This window comes from Rhinolophus ferrumequinum, chromosome 20, assembly GCF_004115265.2.
Source record: "Rhinolophus ferrumequinum isolate MPI-CBG mRhiFer1 chromosome 20, mRhiFer1_v1.p, whole genome shotgun sequence".
Lineage (NCBI taxonomy): Eukaryota > Metazoa > Chordata > Mammalia > Chiroptera > Rhinolophidae > Rhinolophus > Rhinolophus ferrumequinum.
The window spans coordinates 26,234,146-26,257,429 of record NC_046303.1 but is presented as its reverse complement, the minus strand read 5'-3'; the positions used below and the strand labels follow the sequence as shown (position 1 = coordinate 26,257,429).

The 23,284-nt window shown below is 35.4% G+C and overlaps 1 protein-coding gene across 1 annotated transcript in view; it reads right to left on the bottom strand.

The window, feature by feature from the left end:
* The window catches only part of THSD7A (thrombospondin type 1 domain containing 7A), a 626,307-nt gene that overhangs the window by 199,707 nt on the left and 403,316 nt on the right, over window positions 1-23,284 (bottom strand). Inside the window, exon 4 of the mRNA XM_033088067.1 lies at window positions 16,582-17,413. Within this exon, the coding sequence (XP_032943958.1) occupies window positions 16,582-17,413 (832 nt within the window). The remainder of the gene's footprint in view (window positions 1-16,581; window positions 17,414-23,284) is intronic.

The window sequence follows — 23,284 nt, the reverse complement described above, 5'->3', positions numbered from 1 at the left end:
AATTTCTTTATAATTTCCAATACAATTCTCATTTTCATATTTTAATTGAAGATTTGGATTACCTTGCTTTCCTTTCTTTGATTTAGCTTCTTTATTACAAAAAAAAAAAAAAATCCACGTTGTTCTTAACTAAGTCACAGATTTCCATCTTTATGTAGGGGTGGCTATAGACACCCTTTGCCTTACAGATACAAATTTATAAACGAAGTTTCTGCATCCAGCTTTATTTTGAATGCAGTGTCTTACAAGTTAGGAAATAATTAAAGATGAAATAAGAAATACGAAATCAATAAATTATTTTGTAATGAAAATTTGTTATGCAGTAATTTTTTCTCAAGGGAAATTTCTATGATTTATTTCTATTATTTATTTCTAATATCTATTTCGATGATGTTGGCTGTTACATATTTGTATTGGATTTGCTGAATATCACAAATCATATGCAATTTTTTAAAAAAAAATCCTTATAACAATCATACAACTTTTATACAAAGGAAATTTTATTTTGTGTTTAGTAGGATGTATCTAAAGATAACATCATATTGACAATTTTTTGGATGCTTCTAGAATTTAAAATAGTTTTTTCTGGCTAGTGTGAGTACAAACTAAGATTCTGGGAGCTTAACAGAAAGACGTATTCATAGTAAAATACATATACTTATAAAGTAAACACCTTAATACTACTCTACCCTAGCATATTAAAGGTACTTTGATATAAAAGTGTTTATTTTCATTAGTAAAACCACATACACATTGATTTCTTTCCATCTGTGGAATATAATTGTACCCTTTTGAAAGAGATTTAAAAAACTTAAGAAGTAAGAGTTGTGTTCTTTTCTTTGCTCTTTTTGTTTTCAATGATCTTGACCATCCAATTATTTTAGTCATCCTTTATTATTAGTAAAAATTCACATTTTTCTCAGCTACTCTCAATTTACACAGTAATTTTACATGAATAACTTTTTTGTATCTTCATAATAATCGTGACACATACATAATATAGGAATATTATCCCCAGTTTGGAATTAAGAAGTAAGTGCTAGAGTTCTGACTTGAATCTAGGCTGTCTGAGTATGATTCTGGTGTTCTATTACGTCAGTTGCATGAAACTACTGCTCTAGTGTCTAGTCTCTAAGTTTCTAACCTCCCAGCAGATGGAGACACTACCTCCTCTTCTCAGACTAACCAAAAGAGAAAGGAGGTACCTTTAAAGGGGCCACCAGGGACTCAGCTACCTTAAATTTTTTTCTCTTCTTAACCTACTTGAATATCTAAAATTGATTCACTCACTATTCCTTTTGAATAACACAGTGATGAACCATATCTTATGATCATGAATATATGAGTTGTTTTTTAGGTTAAATAACCAATAACCCTAAAGGAACAAAATAAAAGCTGGGTGAAATTTAGACTGAGTAGAGAAACCCTCCAGAAATGCCACAGCATGAGTAGTGTTTAAAAGGCTTTAGGTATATCTATTTAACCATAGAAGAGAATAAAGGCACAAAGTTGAAAGGACTCCCACAAAGAGACAGGAAATTTACACATTAGGCTCAGGAAAAAAGTAATGAATGATTTTGCACCTGTTCAAACTTTACCCCACAGTGCCTTGCACCGTCCTAAAATATTGTTACATTCACGAACTATTTAAATTAGAAGGTGGGGATCACGGAGGTCAGTGCTCTGAAAACTTACTTTTCAAATGAAAGATGAAGCACATCATAGGTGCTCATTAAATATTTGGTGAAAAAATATACAGATACAGATGATGAACTGCTTTTGGAGGAAGAGAATATGAGACTCCTCAATGCATCAGCCAACTCACTCACTGCTTCACCCAGGGTGAGACAAGGGTCAGGCTAAAAAGTGCCCAGGGTGCAAAATTGAAGGAGGGAATGGCTGTCAGGACCCTGGGAGACACTCACTGTCTCCTTAAATTTTGTGCCTCAGAAACTTCTCTTGCCTCCTGCTAGTTGGGCCCTTTTCCCATTCCCTACTAATCTACATTGTCTACCACGCTTTGATTGAAAGTCCTTCTTTCTTATTCATTATCAAAAAGAAAAAAAAAAAAAAGCTAAGCCAACCCCCTTAGCAGACTTTCTACTCTTTTATTTCATTTCCGGATTAGAGAAAATAAATAAACATGGGGGTTGTGGGGAGTGAGTAGAATGAAGTGATTACTAAAAAGGATCCTCTTTTGCATCCCTTTTTCTTCATTTTTGGAAAGGTAAAACCGAAGCAGTATAGAGTTTGGTTAACACACATAATTGTAAGGATCAAAAGTGATATGTGTGGGGTGGGGGGTGGGAGATGAGGGTAAGGGGGATCAAATATATGGTGATGGAAGGAGAACTGACTCTGGGTGGTGAACACACAATGGGATTTATAGATGATGTAATACAGAATTGTACACCTGAAATCTATGTAATTTTGCTAACAATTGTCACCCCAATAAATTAAAAAAAAAAAAGTGATATGTGTGGATATGTTTAACAAAGGGAAGAAAAAGTTAGTTGTCACCATTGTAAAAGGTTATCAACAGGCATAGCCAGGGATAAGCGTCAGTGCTTTGTGTGATCCCAGAGTATCTCTGGCTCTGGTTTATTGAGGAAGTGGGACCCCAAATAAAATGGCCAGTTTAAAATCTATATATTACTGGAGAAACATGAAATAATTGATCACCAAAATAGGAAAGGCGACTTATTGTCCTCTTTCTACTGTTTGCCAAGTGTCCCATTTTAGCTAACCTGACCATCATAGCATTTTGTCACTTATTTGTCAGAGTTCTGGAAATTGGAAGCTCACACCCAGGCAGAGATCAGAAGACTCAGTTAAACTTGAACAGAAATTTCTAAGATTAAATTTCATCTTAAATGATCCTGTATTTTCGGTATGACCTCAGAATCCCCAGTGCTGCTATGCTGATCCAGGCAGTCCTTGCCCCATTCTTGGATTATAAAGATGACCTAAGCCTCGGCTGCCCAAACTCTAAATGGATGTGGGACCTCACATCCATTCTGCGTGCCATTTCTGTTGAAGAGCATAATTCTTCTCCTGCTTATTGGACTCCTCCCTGCACACCCCCCCAAAAAAAAATTATCTGCCATACTATCAAGGTTTTCAGGCTTCCTTTCTAAAGTTATTTACAATTATTTATATGCCCCTTTAATTAGAGTCATACCAGTTTCTTTACTGCCTTCTACGGATAACCTGTCCATTCCCACCTCTCAGATTTTTCTTTTGTTTAAAATCATGTTTGACTTGGAATGCTCATTTTTCCCATCATACCACACTTAGGTAAATACAATCCATTTTAGGGGAACGTGGTAAAATTCTATTACCTTATCAAATTACTATAGTCAATATACTGGGGGTGCCCAAAAAATGTATACAAGTGGACACTTTGGTCAACGTTCTTCAAGCAGTAGTTCGCCGTATCAGACGTGTCTGGACGCTGATGTCACCACTTTGAACACCTCTTGTAATTGCTGAAGTCAAACGTGACTTGTATTCATTTTTTGTTATCAGTATATATTTATTACAATTTTAAAACAGTTTTCCTTTCTTAAAATGTATACATTTCTTTTGGCACCCTCTGTAGATGCAGTTTTCCTTTGAAAATTGTAGTCATTTTTATCTTAGATTTATGATTTCATCAAGTATTTTTACCAACCATGAACTATATATTAAAACAACTCATTAAGGACACATTGCTGGGTTTGTATAAAGTTACAGTAATTTAAAGTAATTTTATTTATTTCATTATTATTATTACTATTACTATTATTATTTTTATTTTTTATTTTTTTCTCCTTGTCTCTCATGCATAAAATTAAAGATGTCAAGCACAGGGACAATGCTTTACACAGAGCGGAAACTATATGGTGTCTATTATATTCTTGTTCATCTGTTTTTTTATTCACTATGTGGGATCCTTGATAGATTAGAACCTGCCAGAAAACTGCATTTTTGATCTATGTATCTGTATGTATATGTATATGTGTGTGTATATGTATATATATATATATGTGTATATACACACACACACACACACACACACACACACACACACACACACTCATACACACATACACATGTCAGTTAGTGGTCTGGCTTATATCTGTTAGTAGCCTTTTGGAAGTGTTAATTTTTTTTTTTAACCACAGAGGAGAATTAATGCATTCTTAACTATAAGTGGTGACAATTGATTTTTCTTTATAAAAAACCTGCTTTGTTCCAGCACTCTACATGATTGTACCAACATTCCTAGATCTTTTTAGTACAATGGTTTCTTGTATTAAGCAGAACAGAGATTTTTTGTTCATTTACAATTCAATTGCTATCCTGGTAAATACTACCCAAACAAATTTTCCATGATCACATCCTTTTAAACTCTAGTAGCAATGACCACATATTTGTACTAAGGAGAAAAAAAAGAAGGAAATATATATATATATATATATATATATATATATATATATATATATATATATATCTGTCAGAAATTTCTGGGGAAAGCTAGATAATCAGTCTATAATAAAATGATACAAGATTAGAGAAATAAAGAACATAGGAAGGTGAAAGTGTGAGTAGAGGCCTAAAATAATTCCCAATACATAAGCAACAATTTTAAGATGGAAATCAAACACATGAAATGACTAACACAATGTGTTAGTAGACTCTGAAAGAGTGAGCATATTCTTGATTAGTTTATACAAATAGTGCATAAATGATTTATTAAATTCCTTATCATATGTGGATTTTTTTTTTCCTATTGAACGTATTTCCTCCCATTTAAAACCCTTCTTGTTATATTCCAGTCACAGGGAGACTCAGTACTACCCACATAAAGCTAGTACAATGCCAGCAAATAAATGAAAACAATGGGTGAGATCACAGTTGCTGCCAAGGACATGCAAGGTCAGTGCCCTAGTCAGTGGCCAGGCTGCTCAAGGGAGTGTCAGCTCAAGGAAGTTTCTCAAGGAAACTGTTCTCACACCAGCTCAAGGATGAAAGCTAAACTTAGAACAATCAAACGGGAGAGATTAACGAGCTCTGAGGAAAAGTGAGGGAATGGGAATGGACTTTATTTAAAGTTTATGTGAGGGAGGATTAGGCAGTGATGTTTACAATGTGCTTTAAGGTTAAACCCTGGCCATAAATGCTTTCCTCAAATATGTTTTCAAAGCTACCTAAGAGCTCCTTTTTGTTCAACTGTCGCAGGATAGAATCATAATTTAAACCAGCACTACTCCTAAGAAGTGATAGAAGTATAGGAGAGGTGAAGATATCCAAGGAATGATGCCTATACACTTTCATAGAAGTTTATAGGTGTATATTGACAATATTAGCCTATAGTTCATCATCGTCATCAATGCCAACTAAATTGATAGTTACGACTATGACTAAATAGTTTAGTGGCTTCAAGATGTACAAACAGGAATGATAGACTACATAAGTAAGGATGCTTGAAATGGACCAAAGGTTAAACTAAATAAACTAATGTTCAGAAACTACTGGAGTACATTTACAATATTAAGAATGATATATTTTCTAATTTCTACAGAGAATATATTTTATTCAAATATGCAATGTCAATTATTTAGCATTAAACAGGCACAATGATATTGAAATATAGTCTCAGTTGAATCTCCTGAATGGAACCAATATTTATATTCTACATTCTATATATTCTGCATTCTCTTAGTTGAATATGATGTTTCAGTTGGTGACATTCTTTTGATGACATATTTTGGTGACATATTTTGAATGTTTTCTTCATAATCTGCAGAAGTGTAATCTCCTATTAGCCTTAATGACTCCTTATTATTCACTAAAAGACTCAAGTTTGAAAACCAAATGACTCCCTTAAATTATAATACTTTAGCAAACATTTATTGGAGGCCGATTATTTGCTAGGTATTGTCATAGTTGAATGGGAGCTATAAATAATATTGTCTTTCATGAAGTAGCTTATTTAGCTATTTGCTACCTGTTGCTATTACATGAAATGTGGATGCATACATATAAGTAGATATGTGTTAGTATATTTCCTAACATAATATATGTCACAACATCTGAGAAAATTTCAATATTTAACAAAATACAGTTTTTAATGAAATTTGGGACCTGACATGATATGAATTAGCTGATCATTTTCTAAAAATTGTTTTAGTATTAGGTTGGTGCAAAAGTAATTGCAGTTTTTGCAATTATTTTTAACCTTTTAAACCGCAATTACTTTTGCACCAACCTAATACAATACCAACAACGTACTGGTTTTTTTTTTTTTTTTTTTTCCCCAAAGAACAGAACTAAGTTAAGGAAAAGAGCAAAAGGAAATAGAAATGAACTTTGATCATGCTGTAAGTAAACATATCAGGGTGGGAGATGTGCATAAGTTCAGCGTAAATTTGAAGAGAAAAATGTCATGGTTAGTGAGGGATGTTAAATAAGAACGTAAAAATATGCAGACGAAGACAAGCTTTTCCTGCTTTATAATTTTGACCAGAACAGCTATCTTGGATCCTAAGGCTGGTTTAGTGAAGTATATTCAGAGTTACTGGCATTTGTTCTGACAGTCCAGTTGATCTAATATTTTGAAATGAATAGAAACACATTTGCTAGGCGCATAAAAATGTGCTTCCCTTTTACTGATTATAAATAACTGTATGCTGTATTTCCCTCCTCATCATTATAGTATTCTGTAATCTAAATGGGGTACTTTCTGGGAACATGCAAAAAATAAGAAAATGGAAGACTGACCCTTCTGCTGTGAATCAGCCTCATTATAAAGGGTCGGGGAGATCATCATTTAATCAGAGCCAAAGAAGTTGTCTGCCCTAAAACAGAAGTAATTGAGAAAACTATTTTAAAAATGGGTGTACTTTGAATTTTGAAATATGTCCCTATTTGTTGAGAATACCTTCAGCTTCTTAGAAATGCCTTCACGAGAACCATCTTTCCTCCTAGATACCCATGGCAGCACTCAGGTCTCACGTACACAACGGCTGGACAACTCTGATCAAGGCTTGTTCAAAGCCCTCTGCTTTTGCTCTTTTTTGGGTAACTGGGACAAGGCACTTAAAACTTCTTATATTCAATTTTTGCCATCTATAATATAGGAATAATAACAGCTGCTTTGTTTTATACATAGTGACCTTTAAAAAAACTATTTCAAAGTAAAAGTTAGGTTTTATATAATTGCAAGGTTAATTCTGTGTTTGGCACAGCACTGAACACATAGTAAGTGCTGAATGAATACTTGTTTATTGATTAAGTGATTATAATATGCACATAACATGGTAATTATATTCATGAATCTTCAGTGTTCAAAATAAAGTTTATTTAATTTATATATATTTAATTAAATATATATTTAATTAAATACATTTATAAAATAAAATAAATATATATAAAATGGACTAAAAATCACTACCAACGACAATGTACCTTTTCGGGGATAGTTTAAGATTTTAGCTAATGATAACATGAACCTATATGATTAGCAAAATATTTCCTTATTTCTTTATATTATACTTAGTTTTATTATGATTTTTAGTAACTTATACTATACTATAAAAGTATAGTGTACTTTTATAATAGTGTGGATTTAATTTTTAAATAAATAAAACATATATTGGGATAGGCTCAAAACACTGTTTCTAATAAATGTGAAGATGATTGGCCCACAAAATATAAAGCCCACTTATTGACATCTAATATTTCCTTGGCTTCTTTTTAGTTTCTTATACCTATATAACATAATCTCTAGGTATGTGAATAATCTGCATATATCATATACTTGCACAATGAACCATTACTGATGCAAGTTTCAGTGCCTTTGCTCTTGCTGTTCCCACCATTTTCCACTCTCACCCTCTACCTTGTGCATATCTGCCTACTAGTCCTTAACTCTAGCAACATTTCCTCCATAAGGCTATTCCTGATCTTGTGAACTTCACTTTAGGAAGAACTCATTACCTCAGCTGTCACTTGCATGCACTCCCCCCCCACACACACACACGTGCACGCATGTGCAAGATAGGACTTGTGATGTATTGTTTTTTTGCACCATATTTCCATAGCAAAGAATAGTTCCTTGAGATTAGGGTCTCCACTTTGTTTTTTTGTTTTTGTTTTTGTTTTTGTCTGTATACTCCAGCACCCAGAATGTCTTACACTTCGTTGAATGAAAAAGTAAATACACATTAAGTCAATTAATTAATTAATTAATAACCAGCAATGACACAAAAGTCATTCTCTGGCTCTAACATTGTACTCTAGTATACATCAGTTATATTCATCAGGGTCCGCAGAAAACAAATTGCAAACTCATGGGCTAAATCAGAAGAATTTAATAAAAGGATTATTAAGTGTGACCAGTGTTAAGAGAAATCCTCAAGGGATGGTGAAGACCCCTGGGGTTAGCATATGTGGGAAAATGATCTTCCCAAGTGATAAAGGGGTTGGGGGAAAGGAATCTACCAGAACCTGAGATGGACCGAGAGCTGTAAGAGAAGGCTGCTGGACAGGGGCTGAGCCCTTTGGTTAGAGGAACGCAGCCACTGCTGATCCAAGAAGACAGGAAGAAATGCCCCAACTCCCCTCTCCTCCACCTTCTCATATACTGCTACTGCCTCCCATGCGTAGAATCCAACCAGAAAGAAGAGCACTGGAAAGTCTTATTAATCCTATTTTTACTAATTATTGTTATTAATTATTAAAGCTCAGAGATCAGCCTGCAGGCATGAGCAGGATCTGGAAGGGGTGGAGGACAGCTCTCTAAGGGCACACTACCCAGTCAGCTCTGCATTTTGAGAGAAGTAAAGGTTCCGTGTTAGCCATGTACCATCGACAAAAGAATGTGGGCATACTGACTCTACTACCCCTTTCATCAGATGTGGGCAGCGGAGGCACGCTCGCTCGAGAGACATGATGACAACGAGTGTCTTGGCAAGCAAACTGACACCGGGTATTACAGGAAGTTTTCTAATCTAAAAGCCTACTACTTATGCATGAGAAGTAGTAATTTCATAAATGGATTCTAAATAACCTAGGAGTAGTCAGTATTACTTTAAATAGTGGGCAATTTACTCCCCTCTTTTTGGGAAGGTTAGAATTGGATTTGAAATGTCACTGATTCACAAAGTCATAATGTGGGAATGGGCCCTCAGGAAACATGCAGCACACGTATGGAGTAAAAACCCTGCAGTATTTTCAAGACTTCTGGAGCTGTCTTATTCTACATGCACTATGTATACTAGCTCGTGGCAACACCGAGCTTTTTATTGTTTCCATAGTTTGCCTTTTCCAGAACGTCATATAGTTGGAATCATACAGTATGTAGCTTTGTCAAATGGGCTTTCACTTAGTTATATGTATTTAAGTTTCCTCCAAGTCTTTGCATGGCTTGATAGCTAATTCGTTTTTAGCACTGAATAATATTCCACTGTCTAAAATAACACAGTTTATCTATCCATTCACCTACTGAAGGACATCTCGGTTGCCTCCGAGTTTTGGCAATTATGAATAAAGCTGTAATAAATACCCATGCATAGATTTTTGTGCAGACCTAAGTTTTCCGCTCCTTTGGGTAAATACCAAGGAGCATGACTGCTGGCTAAGAGTGTATTTATTTTTGAAAGAAACAGACAAATTGTTTTCCAAGGTTGCTGTACCATTTTGTAATCCCACCAGCAATGAGAGTTCTGTAGGTACACATCCTCAACAGCATTTGGTGGTGTCAGTGTTCTGTATGTGGCTATTCTAATAGGTATTCGGTGATATCTCACTGGTTTAACTTCCATTTCCCTAATAACACCTGATCTTTTCATATGCATATTTGCAATTTGTGTATCTTCTCTGGTGAGGTGTTGAAGTCTTTGGTCCACTTTTTAATCAGCCGTTTGTTTTCTTATTGTTGAGTTTTAAGAATTTTTTTATAGATTTGAAGTAACTGCCCTTTTATGAGGGCAACTATGTTTTCCCGGTGTAGCTTGTCTTTCATTTTCCTGAACTTTTTTTTGCAAATATGTTTTCCCAGTGTAGCTTGTGTTTCATTTTCCTGAACTTTTGCTGATTTTTATATTAGATGTTGAAACTTTCTCTTAACGATTTGTAGAAGTTCTTTATGTATTAAGAAAATTATCTCTTTGGCAGTTATATGTATTGCAAATATTTTTTCTCAGTTTGGTACTCGAGTTTAATGTTGTTAACACTTTTCCTGAACAAGTCTTCTTTTCTTAAGAAAATATGATTGAATACGAGTATATCAATCTTTCCCTGAATGCTATTTGCAATCTGTGGTCTAATGTGTCCTTCCTTATTTTAAGACTTTAAACATTCTGTCTTTTCTTCTAGTATCTAAAAAATATAACATTTTAAGTATTGAATGACACCTGACATTGTTTTGGTATAACAAATGACAAATGGAATTCTTTTCTTACTCCTTTACATGGCAAAGCAAGTACTCCTTAAATTTTTTTTCCCCAAAATTAATTTGAAGGAAATGTGGTGAAGGAAATGCTCCTTCACCATTGGAAACATATTTTAAGGTTTTGGGGATCTTTTTTTTCTAGACCCTATTCTGTTTGACTTGATTATCCACGCACTAACATAAAGTTGATATTATTATTCATGGAATATAAGGCATTTGATTTTCTTGTGACATTTGTCTTTTTACTTTTGTTTTTTATAATCTTTCTGGCTTTTATTATATACTTATTTTTCCCTTGGTAATTTACAGGGACAATGTAGGAACAATTGGTGAACTTACTAGATGTTCTAGATAGTCACATAGTTACTTTTTTACTTTTCCAAGTCTGGTATTATGTGCAGAACTTTTACAGTTAGGCTTATTTCCTTTTTTTTTTTTACTATTATAAATGGGGATATTTTAATCTTTCTTTCCCCATCATAATGCTGAGCTAATTGTTTGCATCTAGGGAATATATTGATCTTGGGATATTACCTTTGTATCCATCCACCCTATTGAATTACTTTATTGTTCATAATATATTTTTAATTGGTTATCTTGAGTTTTCTATGACATTTGGAAAAAAAATCTTAATTTTGTCACCTATTTTCCAATTTTCATTTCTTTCTCCTTTCAACTATATTGACTAGTACTTACAGATCAATGTTAACTAACAGTGGCAATAATGTGTTGCCCTGTCTTATTTTTGACTTCCCTGTCTTATTTTTCACTTTAAAGACTTTCTAGTGTTTCAGATTGAGTACTGTTCTGGCATTCTGTTCAAGTCTCTTGTCTCTCTCTCTCTATATAAAAATTTTTCTATATCAGTTCTTGCATGAGGACATTCTTTCAGCCTCTTCTAGCAGATTATTGGCCCTTTGCAATTTCAATCTGAGGATTAAAGTTTTCCTCGATTTCAGGAAAGTCTTCTATTATATCTTTGTGTTTTTGTGTTGTCTGTTCTATTATTTTTTTTCTGTTGTTATCTTCAGTAATACCAGAATTTCATATAGTGATCTCCTTTGTTTCCGTATCCATCATATTTTTGAAAAGCGACAGTGTACTTGATGTTCTGAAACTGTTCTCTATATTGTTGACTCTTCTTACCACAGAATATTTTCCACTTTTTGTTTCTTCTAATGTGAATTTCATTTCTTTTCTTGTTTTATAATTCTCCTCTATTTCTTCTATGAGGTCTGCCAAATCACTTTGAAGTTCATTCAGTTTTCTTAACTCTTCCTTGAATATTGAAATTCTTTCTGGTTTGGTTCAATAAAAAACTGTATTTCCTTTACTATCCTTGGTTTCTTGTAGAACTCTTTGCGCATACTTTCATACTAACTCCTGGCCTGGGGTAATATTCTATTTAAGTCAGGCTGAAACTCACTGTTTCACAGGGAAGCCCCCTGTGCACATGGTGTGTATGTAGTAATTTACAATTTGCTTCCAGTCATCAAAACTTGAACCCTCAGTCCATCAACATGATAATCCTTTCTTGGCAGCAATGGCATACTGAATTTACTCTCTCAGTCCTGTGTATTATGCCATTCGGTTTGAAAACAGAACTCAAAGATGCTTCAGCAGCCCTTTCACTAACACAGACCATGCCATACTAGGGTGGGGTCATTGGCTTGGCCCCTCAGAAAGTTCAGGCTATTCAGAGATTTTGAGTTCCTGAAAGTTGCAAAGACATCATGCTGCCCTACGTTTCCTCCCTCAGTTACCTTTAATTTTACCATGTTCCCCAAATCTTCTCTGTGAATTGTGATTTGGGACTATGACTGTTTCCTATTATCATAAAAGAATGTACTTTTCATTTGTGTTTTTCATCCTTATTGATTTCAGTCTGTTTGAAAGCAGAGAGCAGGGCAGATCTATCAACTTTAACCTGGAAGCTCAAATAAAAATAAATTATTTTTATTCACCTATAATATTCCCCAATAGCCTTAGGTTTATTTAGCTAAATTCATTTACTTATTGTAATAAGATTTTTTTAGCCTTATTAAATGATTTTATATTCTTTTACATGACAAAATTGTTTCTGAATTTAATATAAGATTAAACACTTTAAATTTAATCACCAAATCAGTAAGCTGTGGCCCTGTGCTTTGATGGTATTATCAATATACTCTTCACTTGATTAGCTTCACTGATTTGGTATAATGTTTGAGCAAAATTTAGGTCAAAATACCTGATTTTTGTCTCTTCTTAACTAAGACTTTAACTTTCTTAATCATATAGTTTATTTATATATGTTCTTATAATTCTTAAATAAGAGAAATATTAATAACCAATTTGTTTAAAGTAATGTAAAATCTAGGCCCTAATGAAGTTACAAGATACACGAAACTATCACTGTTTTTGGACATTCAATACTATTTCATCTTTTTTTGGATATACCAGGGGATCATTTCATAAATTATATAAATGTCTAACCACTATGTGTTTAGCATGGAAGCTGACCCCACAGAGTGGGATTTTCCTATGGGGCTCTTGTGCCTGTCGAGGCCAGCCTTTGGGTGTGCTGCTTGTGGGGTTAACCAGGTGGTGCTCTAGTGTGTATGAAGCTAACCTCTGGGTGTGTTGGTTCTGTGGCATCTTAGGAGGGGCTCCTGTGCAGGTCAAGGTCAGACACTGTCTGTGACCAGCCAAGGGCTACTTGCTTGTTAGGAGCTAAAAAGCAATCTGCAGTTGGTTGTTGCCTGTGCTGGGCCTGGAGGCAGGTGGGAGAGGCCATGCTGTGAACCAAGGTTTGCTGCCACCAGCAGTGAACCTAGGGCAGCTCAGCCCAAGGCCCCGGGTATCCTGAGGCCTGACATCACCTGTTACCTACCTGAAAGCTTGAGCCACTGAAAGAGCCTTGGCTGGTATATGAATTGGGTGAGGTGAGGTCCCAGGTAGTCACCAGGGTGGAGTTAGAGGGGTTCACCAGTTTAATGCAGATTCAGGTTTGGCACCAGTGCTGACCTTGGGGCCCCTCACAAAAGTGTAGAGCACAGTGAGGCCAGGCACCACTTGCCTCAGTCTGCAGACCCCTGAGAGTTGTCCAAGAAAGACTGGGGCTGATTGTCTGCCACCGAAAGTGCCTCAGGCAGCGCGCAAGCCAAGGCTGGCTGTTTGCTGCTAAAAGAATCTCCTGTGGTGTATGGGGAGGGGCTGGCTGCTGGGGTTCCAAAAGTATCTCCTGTGGTGTGCAAACTGGGTGGGGCAGGGTCCCAGGGAGCCACCTGGGTGTAGCAAGGGGAATTTACCAGGCCAATGCAGTTTCATATTTGGCCATGTCAAGGAGGGCTCAACACAGGAAAGATGGCACCCACCTCTAGGCTACGTGGGAGGAATGGTGGCTATCCCTTTAGCCCTTGCCTGAAGCCACACAACTCAGTCTTTCCCAGTATGCCTCTGGGGCTTCTAATGTTGCCACCCCTCCACCAGATCTCAGGGTGAATTCCTGTGAGTGAGTCTGTGCATAGACCCTTTAAGAGCATCCTACGTTTCCAGCAGCCTCTTCCATCCCATTCAGACAGGCAGAATCTCCAGTGATTTTCACAGTCAGATATTGTCAGGACTGCTCTTCCTATCATTGGAACCCTGGGCTGGGGAGCGCACTGTGGGGCTGGCGCCCCGCACTTCTCAGGGGAACCTCTGCAGACAGGATATCCCTCCAGATGCTTAACTACCATACATGGGTGTGGGCCAGCCCATTTTGTGTCTCTGCCACTCCTACAAGTCTCAATGTGGCCTCTCTGTAACATCCTTAGTTAGAGGAGTTCTGTTCTCCAGGTTTATTATTTGATTATTCTATAATGTAGTTGTAGTTTTAATGTAGTCAGAGGAGGTAGCAAGCACAGAGTTTCCCTACCCCTCCATCCTGCCAGGAACCCACAGCTCTCATTTTATTGGAATACTTAGACATGGTATTTCTAACAGAATATAAGCATCTAAAAGTGATCTAAAAAATTTTAAAATATTTGCTTATTTCAAACAGCTGGATGGCTATATTAGGCTCTGTGCAGTAGCAGGTACTATCCCAATTACACTTTTAATTGAGTAGTCAACATTAAATTAAATGTCTACAGTATGTTAACCCAGTGACAGCAGGAGACAACTCAAGTTGCCTTGGAGGCTCATTCAATTACTTGGTGGGAGCCAAGTAACTAATATAACCGTAATTCTTCAGGAAAGTAGATCAAGAAATCAGCAGAATAAGTATAGTCAGAAAAAAATAAAACAGGGATGGAACTGAAAACACACATGACACAGAATCAGAGGTGAACACACATACACACTTAAGGAGTTGTAGGGAACCTGGAGAATGAAGGCAGGAGAATAATCAGCCGTTAGCAGGACCAGGCATGTAGTCGAACTGATGATACCAGAAGGGAGAAAGAGTAAATTACTGTGTGGCTGAGGGAAATACAGTGTCTCCCCCAAAATAAGACCTAGCCAGACAATCAACTCTAATGCCTCTTTTGGAGCAAAAATTAATATAAGACCCGGTCTTATTTTATTAAAATATAAGACCAGATCTTTAATATAATATAATATAGTATAGTATAATATAACATAACATAACATAACATAACATAACATAATATAATATAATATAATACCGAGTCTTATATAGTATAAGACCGGGTCTTATATTACTTTTTGCTCCAAAACATGCATTAGAGCTGATTATCTGGCTAGGTCTTATTTTCGGGGAAACACGGTATAACTGGTAAGTACAAAGAGGGAAGAGAGTAGCAAATACCCTAAAAATAGAGACCAGAACAATGCTATACTGAGAGAAATTGTCTTACACAGGTAAGTCTAGTGTTTGTGTACGTATTTACTTAAACACTATCCTGCACTAAAAAGGCTTTAAATAAGCTTTCAAAATCTGTAGATAGCAAAATCACTAGTCAAGAATGAGTGAAGAAAATCATGAGGACGAGAAAAACATGAAGCCAGTGGGGTATGTTAGTGAACAATATGCATGTCACACAGTCCTATTTATGTTCCCAACAGCCAAAGTCAATAGGAAAATGTGATCTGTTACAAGATTTCCAGGGGCCATAAAGAAAACAATCCAGCTGTTCACCAGAGGCACATGGGTTGACAGTTCAATGAAATCTATCTTACATGTTTTTAATTAAGAGAACAGACATATGATGGAGTAGATGACATTTTCAATGTCGTTTCTACAATATATATGATATAAAATTTTGAGTGCTGTTACCATAATTTCTCTTAATTCAGTCCAAATCATAACTGCATAAATATTTCAGAAAAAGCAATTATGCAAATGATCCACATAAGCCACTCCCAGATGGTCTGGCTTATCCAAGAGCAAAATTTAGAGTACACAGAGAACATCATACCCTTTTAATAATCCTCAGTGTATAAGCCTCAATAAATAATTTCACAACAAATAAATCACACATGAGAAAATTTTTCATAATACAGTCATTGTTTATCCAGAGATAATTTGACAAATAATTTCTGTCTAGAAAATGCAGCCAATTAATCACACGTTTTCTAAAGGAGGCGACTCATGATTAAATGCCATCTACTTACCTTAATTTCAACTGGTTCCCCTTTCCTTCTCTGGGAAGAGTTATTTCATTTTATAAAACGTGAAAGGGAATTATTTTTAGGTATAGCTCCCTGGGTTGCTATTTAGATTTTGTTTATAGGGTAATTTCTGAAAATGCTATAATCTTGGAGAGATTACAAAAGTGCCTTATTTTCAGTAAAATAAGTCTCTGAATTCAAAATCCAAAAACTCTAGCCTCTAATTTTTTTTTTTTCCGTTATAGGTGGAAACAGCACTGTGACCTAAAGAAGCCGTATCACCTCACAGAGAATCGCTCATGCTCTAGGTTTTGACAGAAAAATTGAAATTAACTCGAGTAGTATAGTGCCTAAACATGAGCAAAACAGAAATGCCAGGAGACCCACCAAGTTTAAATGCCTTAAAATGGAAAATATTATACTGGGGGATAGTGCATACTAGCTTGTGAGCACATGGATTCCAGGATTTCATACAGCGTGTCTTAAATACTCTCTAGCTCATGATCTTGATGGGGAGACATGAGTAGTTAATAGTAATAAAATATTACCTCAAATTGGCAGCTTTCCCCGTCTTGTTCATACAGGTAACCTCTCTGGTCTGATATCCAATCTGGATGTCCCAATATTTGTTCTCTTGTCGGTTCTGTCTGTTTCTATTTCTCTTTTTCTTAATAAGTTCACGGGCCTCTGGATCCTTCACTCCTTTTCCTCGGTCCTTCTCACGTTCTCTATTCTTCCCACGCCTCCTTGCTTGTCTTACTTGTCTTGAGTGGGGCACTGAGCATGTGCTCCAGGGCCCCACATGCAAGCTGTACATGCTCTCTTCCGCTTCACATGGACTGGACTGACATACCTGAAACTCAGTCAGGTTTGGACAGCCAGAGCCTCCAAACTGGGGGGGCGCCACCACGTGCCGAGTCCGGTGCTGGAGCCCACTGCCACAAGTCTTTGAGCATTCTGACCAGGCCGAAAACTCAGACACAATGCAGTCTTGCTGGCAAGGGATGAGGCAGGCCTGCTCTAGGAGAGGCTTGGGCTCAAAGTACTCGCAAATGATATCCTCCGCAGGAATGTCTTTCTCTTTCTGGATGCATGTTATCTCTCTCACTTGAATGCCTTCTTCCCCCTTAATGCACTCAAGGGGCTTCTCCAGGCTTTTTGAAATCACGGGCTGACACTGATTCCACGCTCCCAGCCTCCAATCGTACAACTCTTTGTGCCAGTCACAAACTTTGAAACAATTTTGCTGGTTACTGGGTCTCTCGGCCTGCTTACAGTTTGTATGTAATGTTGTCCATCCTTCCACATGAGCACACCACACAGCCCGGGTCTGAATGCCTCCTGGACCACATTCATCTCCCATGCATCGGCCCCACGGACCTAAAAATGACACCAGAGTTAACAGTGCTACTAGAAGAAAACTAAAAGTTACTTTACATTCCAGAAAGACATTTCAAGATCTAGTACATTGACTTCCCCGAAGTGTTGCAAAGTAGGTCTCTGCACATGACTGTTAGAAAGTAATCATCTGCATTCAGGATTGCAAAAAGGGAACTGTGTCACAGTCTATATAAGGTAACTGCTGGGACAATTTCACTCTGGGTCCTTCTGGGATTATTAAAAGCTTGCTTCTATTCATTTCCTTAATTTTAGGTTGTTAGAGAACCCATGCTCATAAAGGACATCAGAAATTGGTCACAATGAAAACCTATTACTCCTGCCTCATAACCATCAAATCCATTTCAGAAACAGGCAGAGAAAACAGTCCTAGGCGAAGAATTTGGTCTCCTGCAGGCTATATGCCATACGTCTAAATTTCTTTTCCTGAGCAATTAACTATTTTGTAGAACAGGTTCTCTTCAGCCTCATTTTCTATTGCTATACACTGTGACTGCAAGAGCCTAGTTATATATATATGTGTGTTGACAGAAGTAGTTACTTTCTGTTAACCAAAGCTGGGAAGTGAAAGTCTTCATCTAAGCACATTTTACCTTTAAATTTACCCCCTTCCCAAAATTCATTTTTTCTCATCTCCCCAGTGACGTATAAAACTGGAAAAGAGAATTCAAATTTAACTAAAAGACTTGCAGTTTTCTGAACACTGAAGGGTTATTTGGAATTTTATTAATTTATTCATTTCCTAGACATGAACTATTTGGTATTATAGAGCTGTTTTATGGGATACTTAAGTAAGTGGCTTTAATATGAAACATGGGCCTTTTACCTTTGAATCCTTCTTAGCACAGATTGAAACCTTTTTATATTTGCACATATTATTTCTTTTTTAAGGTATATAATAGGATTTTTAGTGCTTTAACCGGCAGATCTCAATTTATAAAATTGAGAATTACATTATTTTGGAATTTTAAAGAAACACAATGGTCATATAATTACATGATTTTCAAAATGTGCTCCATGAAACTTGAGAAATTATTTGATGCAACCTCGAGTCATCTTCAACAGGTTGTGTGAAAAGGCGAGGGCCAGCATGTAGGGTGGGGCTGCAGGGTTCCCCAACCCTAACCCACAGCCCTCCTCCCTCACTGCTGCCTCTATAAGAAAAGTTCCATTATTATTATTTATTTTATGCATGTTGAGATTATACATAAGATTTTGTCTGACAAAAGGCTTCTGCTGCTGAAAGGTGAAAACCACTAAACTAGGCCAATAGATTCACTGTATGGATGAAAAAAAACAAACAGGTGACAAAGGGAAGTGACTGCCAAGTTGGTATTTTGAATGCATAACAAAAGCCATTGTGAATTTCAGATTCCAGTTCTGACTTTTTAGCTTCATGACTTACCCTAGATTTTAGAACTCAAGACTTAGATACTCCTATACAAATTGATTAATCTACAAAGAATGAAATATGAAAAATGTGTTTATCGTATTTAGACATTTAAGTTTGTTTGACTAGCAAGATGCTTACAATTAGATAATGTTAACTCCATTACAAATGGAATAATGGAGGTGTAAATAGAAAAGGGATTGACTGAGAATATTTTGCTAACTAATCATTATTGTGTGAAAATAAGAATTGGATATTTGGCATACCCATATCATTACCTTATGAAATTTGTATGTGAAGAGTTATAAGGAAGTTAAAATACAGTTAGGGAAACAGTCTTTCCAGAGGGCTGATGTCAAAACTTTATGAGCTAAGAAAGTCAGTAAGTTTGTTACATCTGTCCATGTACAACACCTGATATTTTAATCTTATTTTTAATTTGTCAAAGGGAGATACATATTTATAAATCTGTTCATGCTCTCTTAGAGTTTTTGTAAATATTCAATTTGGGAATCACAGAACCTAGGACTGCTCTCAATAAGGGAATATAGTAATATATATAAAATTTTAGAATTCATTCCATACATATCTTTGATATTCATTCCTTTTCCGCACTGTGCTTGAACAAAATAGTAATCCTTATTTCCCACCTTAAATAGAATATAAAGATATGCTTATCTTAAGTTAGGAATAATGGCTATATGCCATACGTCTAAATTTCAAAATGAACTGAGTCTAAATCTCAGATATAATTCCTGTGAACTTTTTTCATATTTTGTTGTTTTTCATTCTTTGCTATTAATTATGAAATTAGACTGATGAATTAGACTAGGACTATTAAGAAGTTAATTTTTTATCCTCAAAGTAAAAATGAAAAAAATTATGGCAAATTATAAATTTGGCACTTAAAAATATTTAATTGTACTTTTTAGATAGGTTGTACTACTATTAGTACTTTAACTAACTGATGAAAATTAATATTTTATTGCATAAATCTGAATATACAAAATGTGAATTGACTTCAAGTCTGCATGTTATTGCTGAGTAAGGAAAACATACATACCAAAAACAAAACCCCCCAAACTATGAACCAAACCTATACAATACTAGTGAACTATTAAATTTGAAAATTATCCTAGATAAGAGCTGGTGAAGATATGAAACTTTTATACACCAAATTTACCAAGCACTCCAGGCTTACTTTCAAGTTTATTCAAAAATTAAAGTGAATGATGGTTACTTTGAAAATGACTTATGGTTTACTGACATCAAATTAAGGAGAGTTCCCGTCTTACTCTCAGAAACAGCATGCACGTTTCTCACATCATGCTTATCGCTATTTCAATTAGTTTACCAAATGATTGTTTGCCAAATATCTGTTTATCACATTAGACTGACTCTGTGGCTCCTTCAGGAGAGAACATTGCCTTTCTTCTGCAATATTTCGTTTGATCGTGTCTTTTAATTTTCATGGCTGGCTTTTGAATGAACTTCCTTAATCGTTTTGTTCAGAAAAGAGAGAACTTAGTTTGTAGATCTTACTGTCCAAGACATTACATGGCTGATGTCAAGGCAAGCAGAAAGAAAGAAATAGAGTTCAATAAAACTTCTACACTATTTCATATACACTGATAATGAGTAAGCATTTCTAAAGTTTACTCAGATAACCACGGAAGCATATATTGTAAATACAAATGCAAATCAAATTCCATTTCAAAAATATTATCATAGATTCCAGTTAACCAGCTACTCATAGATAACACTTGCATTTATTTCATTCCCTATATATTGACATTGAGAACCAGAAGATTGGATATCCTGAGAAAATTCCATAGAGATCTATAAAAATACCGACTGGACTAAAGAAAGATAAAATACATGAGGACACTAGTGAAAGTAGAGATGGCAAAATAATCACAAGGGAACATAAAGAAAACTCATTCATTTTGCAGGCTTTAAATGCTGTCTTATCTTTTCATTGCACCTTGGGTATTACACACGTGTCCAATTAACAGACCTCTTGAAAAATCAGATCTTTACCACCGTATACCGATGAAGGGCTGTCTACTTCTTTCCTCCAAGCAATCTTAAAATAATCACACATTGAACAGAAGGGAGACCATATCTAAAATTGCTCTTGACAGCTAAGAATTGTTAGCCCATTTAGCTACCACATTTCAAGGAGTACAAATGTTGCAAAGGGCAATTTGAAAGCACAATCTGCAAACCCTATCAAGGAAAACATGACGTCCTCTCCCAAGCACAATATGAAACTGTGATATTGAACTTATATGTCTGTATAAATGTTGAATTGTAGCCCAACATTTTATATTAGCAAGAGTGGGAAGTGGCGGTGCTGGAAAGGTGGCATGTGTGTGTGTGTGTCTGGGGGTGGGGGATGTTTCCTTTTTAACAAGAATAGAAAGAATTTCCACTGGTTTGAAACTTGCTTCATGTATTATTCTTGTTCATGATTACATAAAGGGAACTTGGAATCTAATTGTGCAAAACAAAGGACAGGCAGCTTTCTACTTAAGGCCTTGGATAATATCCCATTATGAATGGAAATGTATTCCTGCATACAGATTTGTAGGTTTGTGTTCATTCAGTATCATGCAAAACATTTCTAGGATGCAGGTCAATAAATATATGCAGGACACTTAACTTGACAGGTTTTATGTAAATTGGGAAAACTACTGTATGTCTTATTCCACTGAAAAGAAGTTAAAACAACTGTTTACTCAAATTATTCGTGTAATTGACAGGCTCACAATAGAAATATTTTCACTTGAAATTGATGCAAAACGATACAAAATTGTTAAAACAACTTTAAACAAGTGCTACTTGGCTTAGGTTTCCATAGGTTAATGCTTTAAATATAATTCTTAACTAACTTTCTAAAAATGTTGATTAAAAATGATTTTGTTTATTCCTGCTAAAGAGGGTTTTATAATACGCCTATTGTCTCCATGTCATTTACAACTCTCTCTTTATTTCATTCTATAAAAGATGGGCTTTTTAAATTTAAAATTAGTATTTTGCCCACCACATTCAACACTGACGTCTTCTAATACTACTTTTTATACATCAAGGGCACAAGAACAATATAAGGTTGAGTCCATAAAAGGCCACATTATTCACAGGTGGCTAGCAACTGTTCCAAAGAGCCTTGTAAAAAGATAAACACTATAAAAGGAGCATGAGAAAATTATGCAAACTACTTTCTGTTCTTGTTTGCTATAAAACTCTCAGATGAGCCAGTTTCTTGTTAGACTAAATATGATTGCATCCTTCAGATGAGACAGTGCATTTTCCCTCCTGGATCTGGTTACGGAATAGCGCATTCCAGTTTGCCCAGATCGAGGAAAGCACAAGCAGTTTAGGAATACACTAAATTCTGTCTCTTGAATGCTGCATAGTATACTACCGTGTTTCCCCGAAAATAAGGCCTTGCCGGACCTTTGGAGCAAAAATTAATATCAGACCCGGTCTTATTTCACTATAATATAAAACCGGGTCTTATATATTATACTATACTATACTATACTATACTATACTATACTATACTATAATATCGGATCTTATATACTACAGTATAATATAATATAATATAATATAATATAATATAATATAATATAATATAATATAATATAACATAACATAACATAATACCGGGTCTTATATTAATTTTTGCTCCAAAAGATGCATTAGAGCTGATGGTCTGGTTAGATGTTATTTTCGGGGAAACACGGTATTTAAAATTCATAATTCACAGAATTAAAAAAAAAATCTGTTTTTACTCAAGTAAATCAGTACAAAAAAAATTAGAAATTACTGCTAGTAGGAAAGAAAATTCCTCGTCAATCCCATAAACTAGAGGTAAGCAGCCTTCATATTTTGCTGTCATCCTATTAGGCAATTAAATACATATTTATATACATTTGGGACTGTGCTTTAAATTGTTTTATAACCTGCTGTTTTACTTTACAATATGCTATAAAAGTAATTCAATTTTAATAAATGTGGGGGGCTCAGATAAATACACACAAGTACACATACACACACAGGTTGATCTTATTAGACAATTACTTAATCTCATTTGTTTTTAATATTGACACAATTAGATCTACACAATTGTTGCATAGTATGTTGTATAAATTTATCATGATTTATCTAATTTGTGTACTGTATTTGTGAAAATTTACATCTTTTTTCTAATTGTTTACAATACTATAAAGAATGCTACAATGAACATCCATTGTTATACACTGGTCAAGTAGTTTAGTCAAACATTTTGCAAATTTTAAAGCTTTTGATATAGACAGTACTGCAAAAATGCCCACCAAAATGTACCAGGTTGCCCTACCACCAGCAATTTATTAGTATCTATTTTGTCCTCATATACACAGACTGTTATTTGTGCAGTTTTGGGCTTCTACTGGGGGAACTGTATATGCTTATTT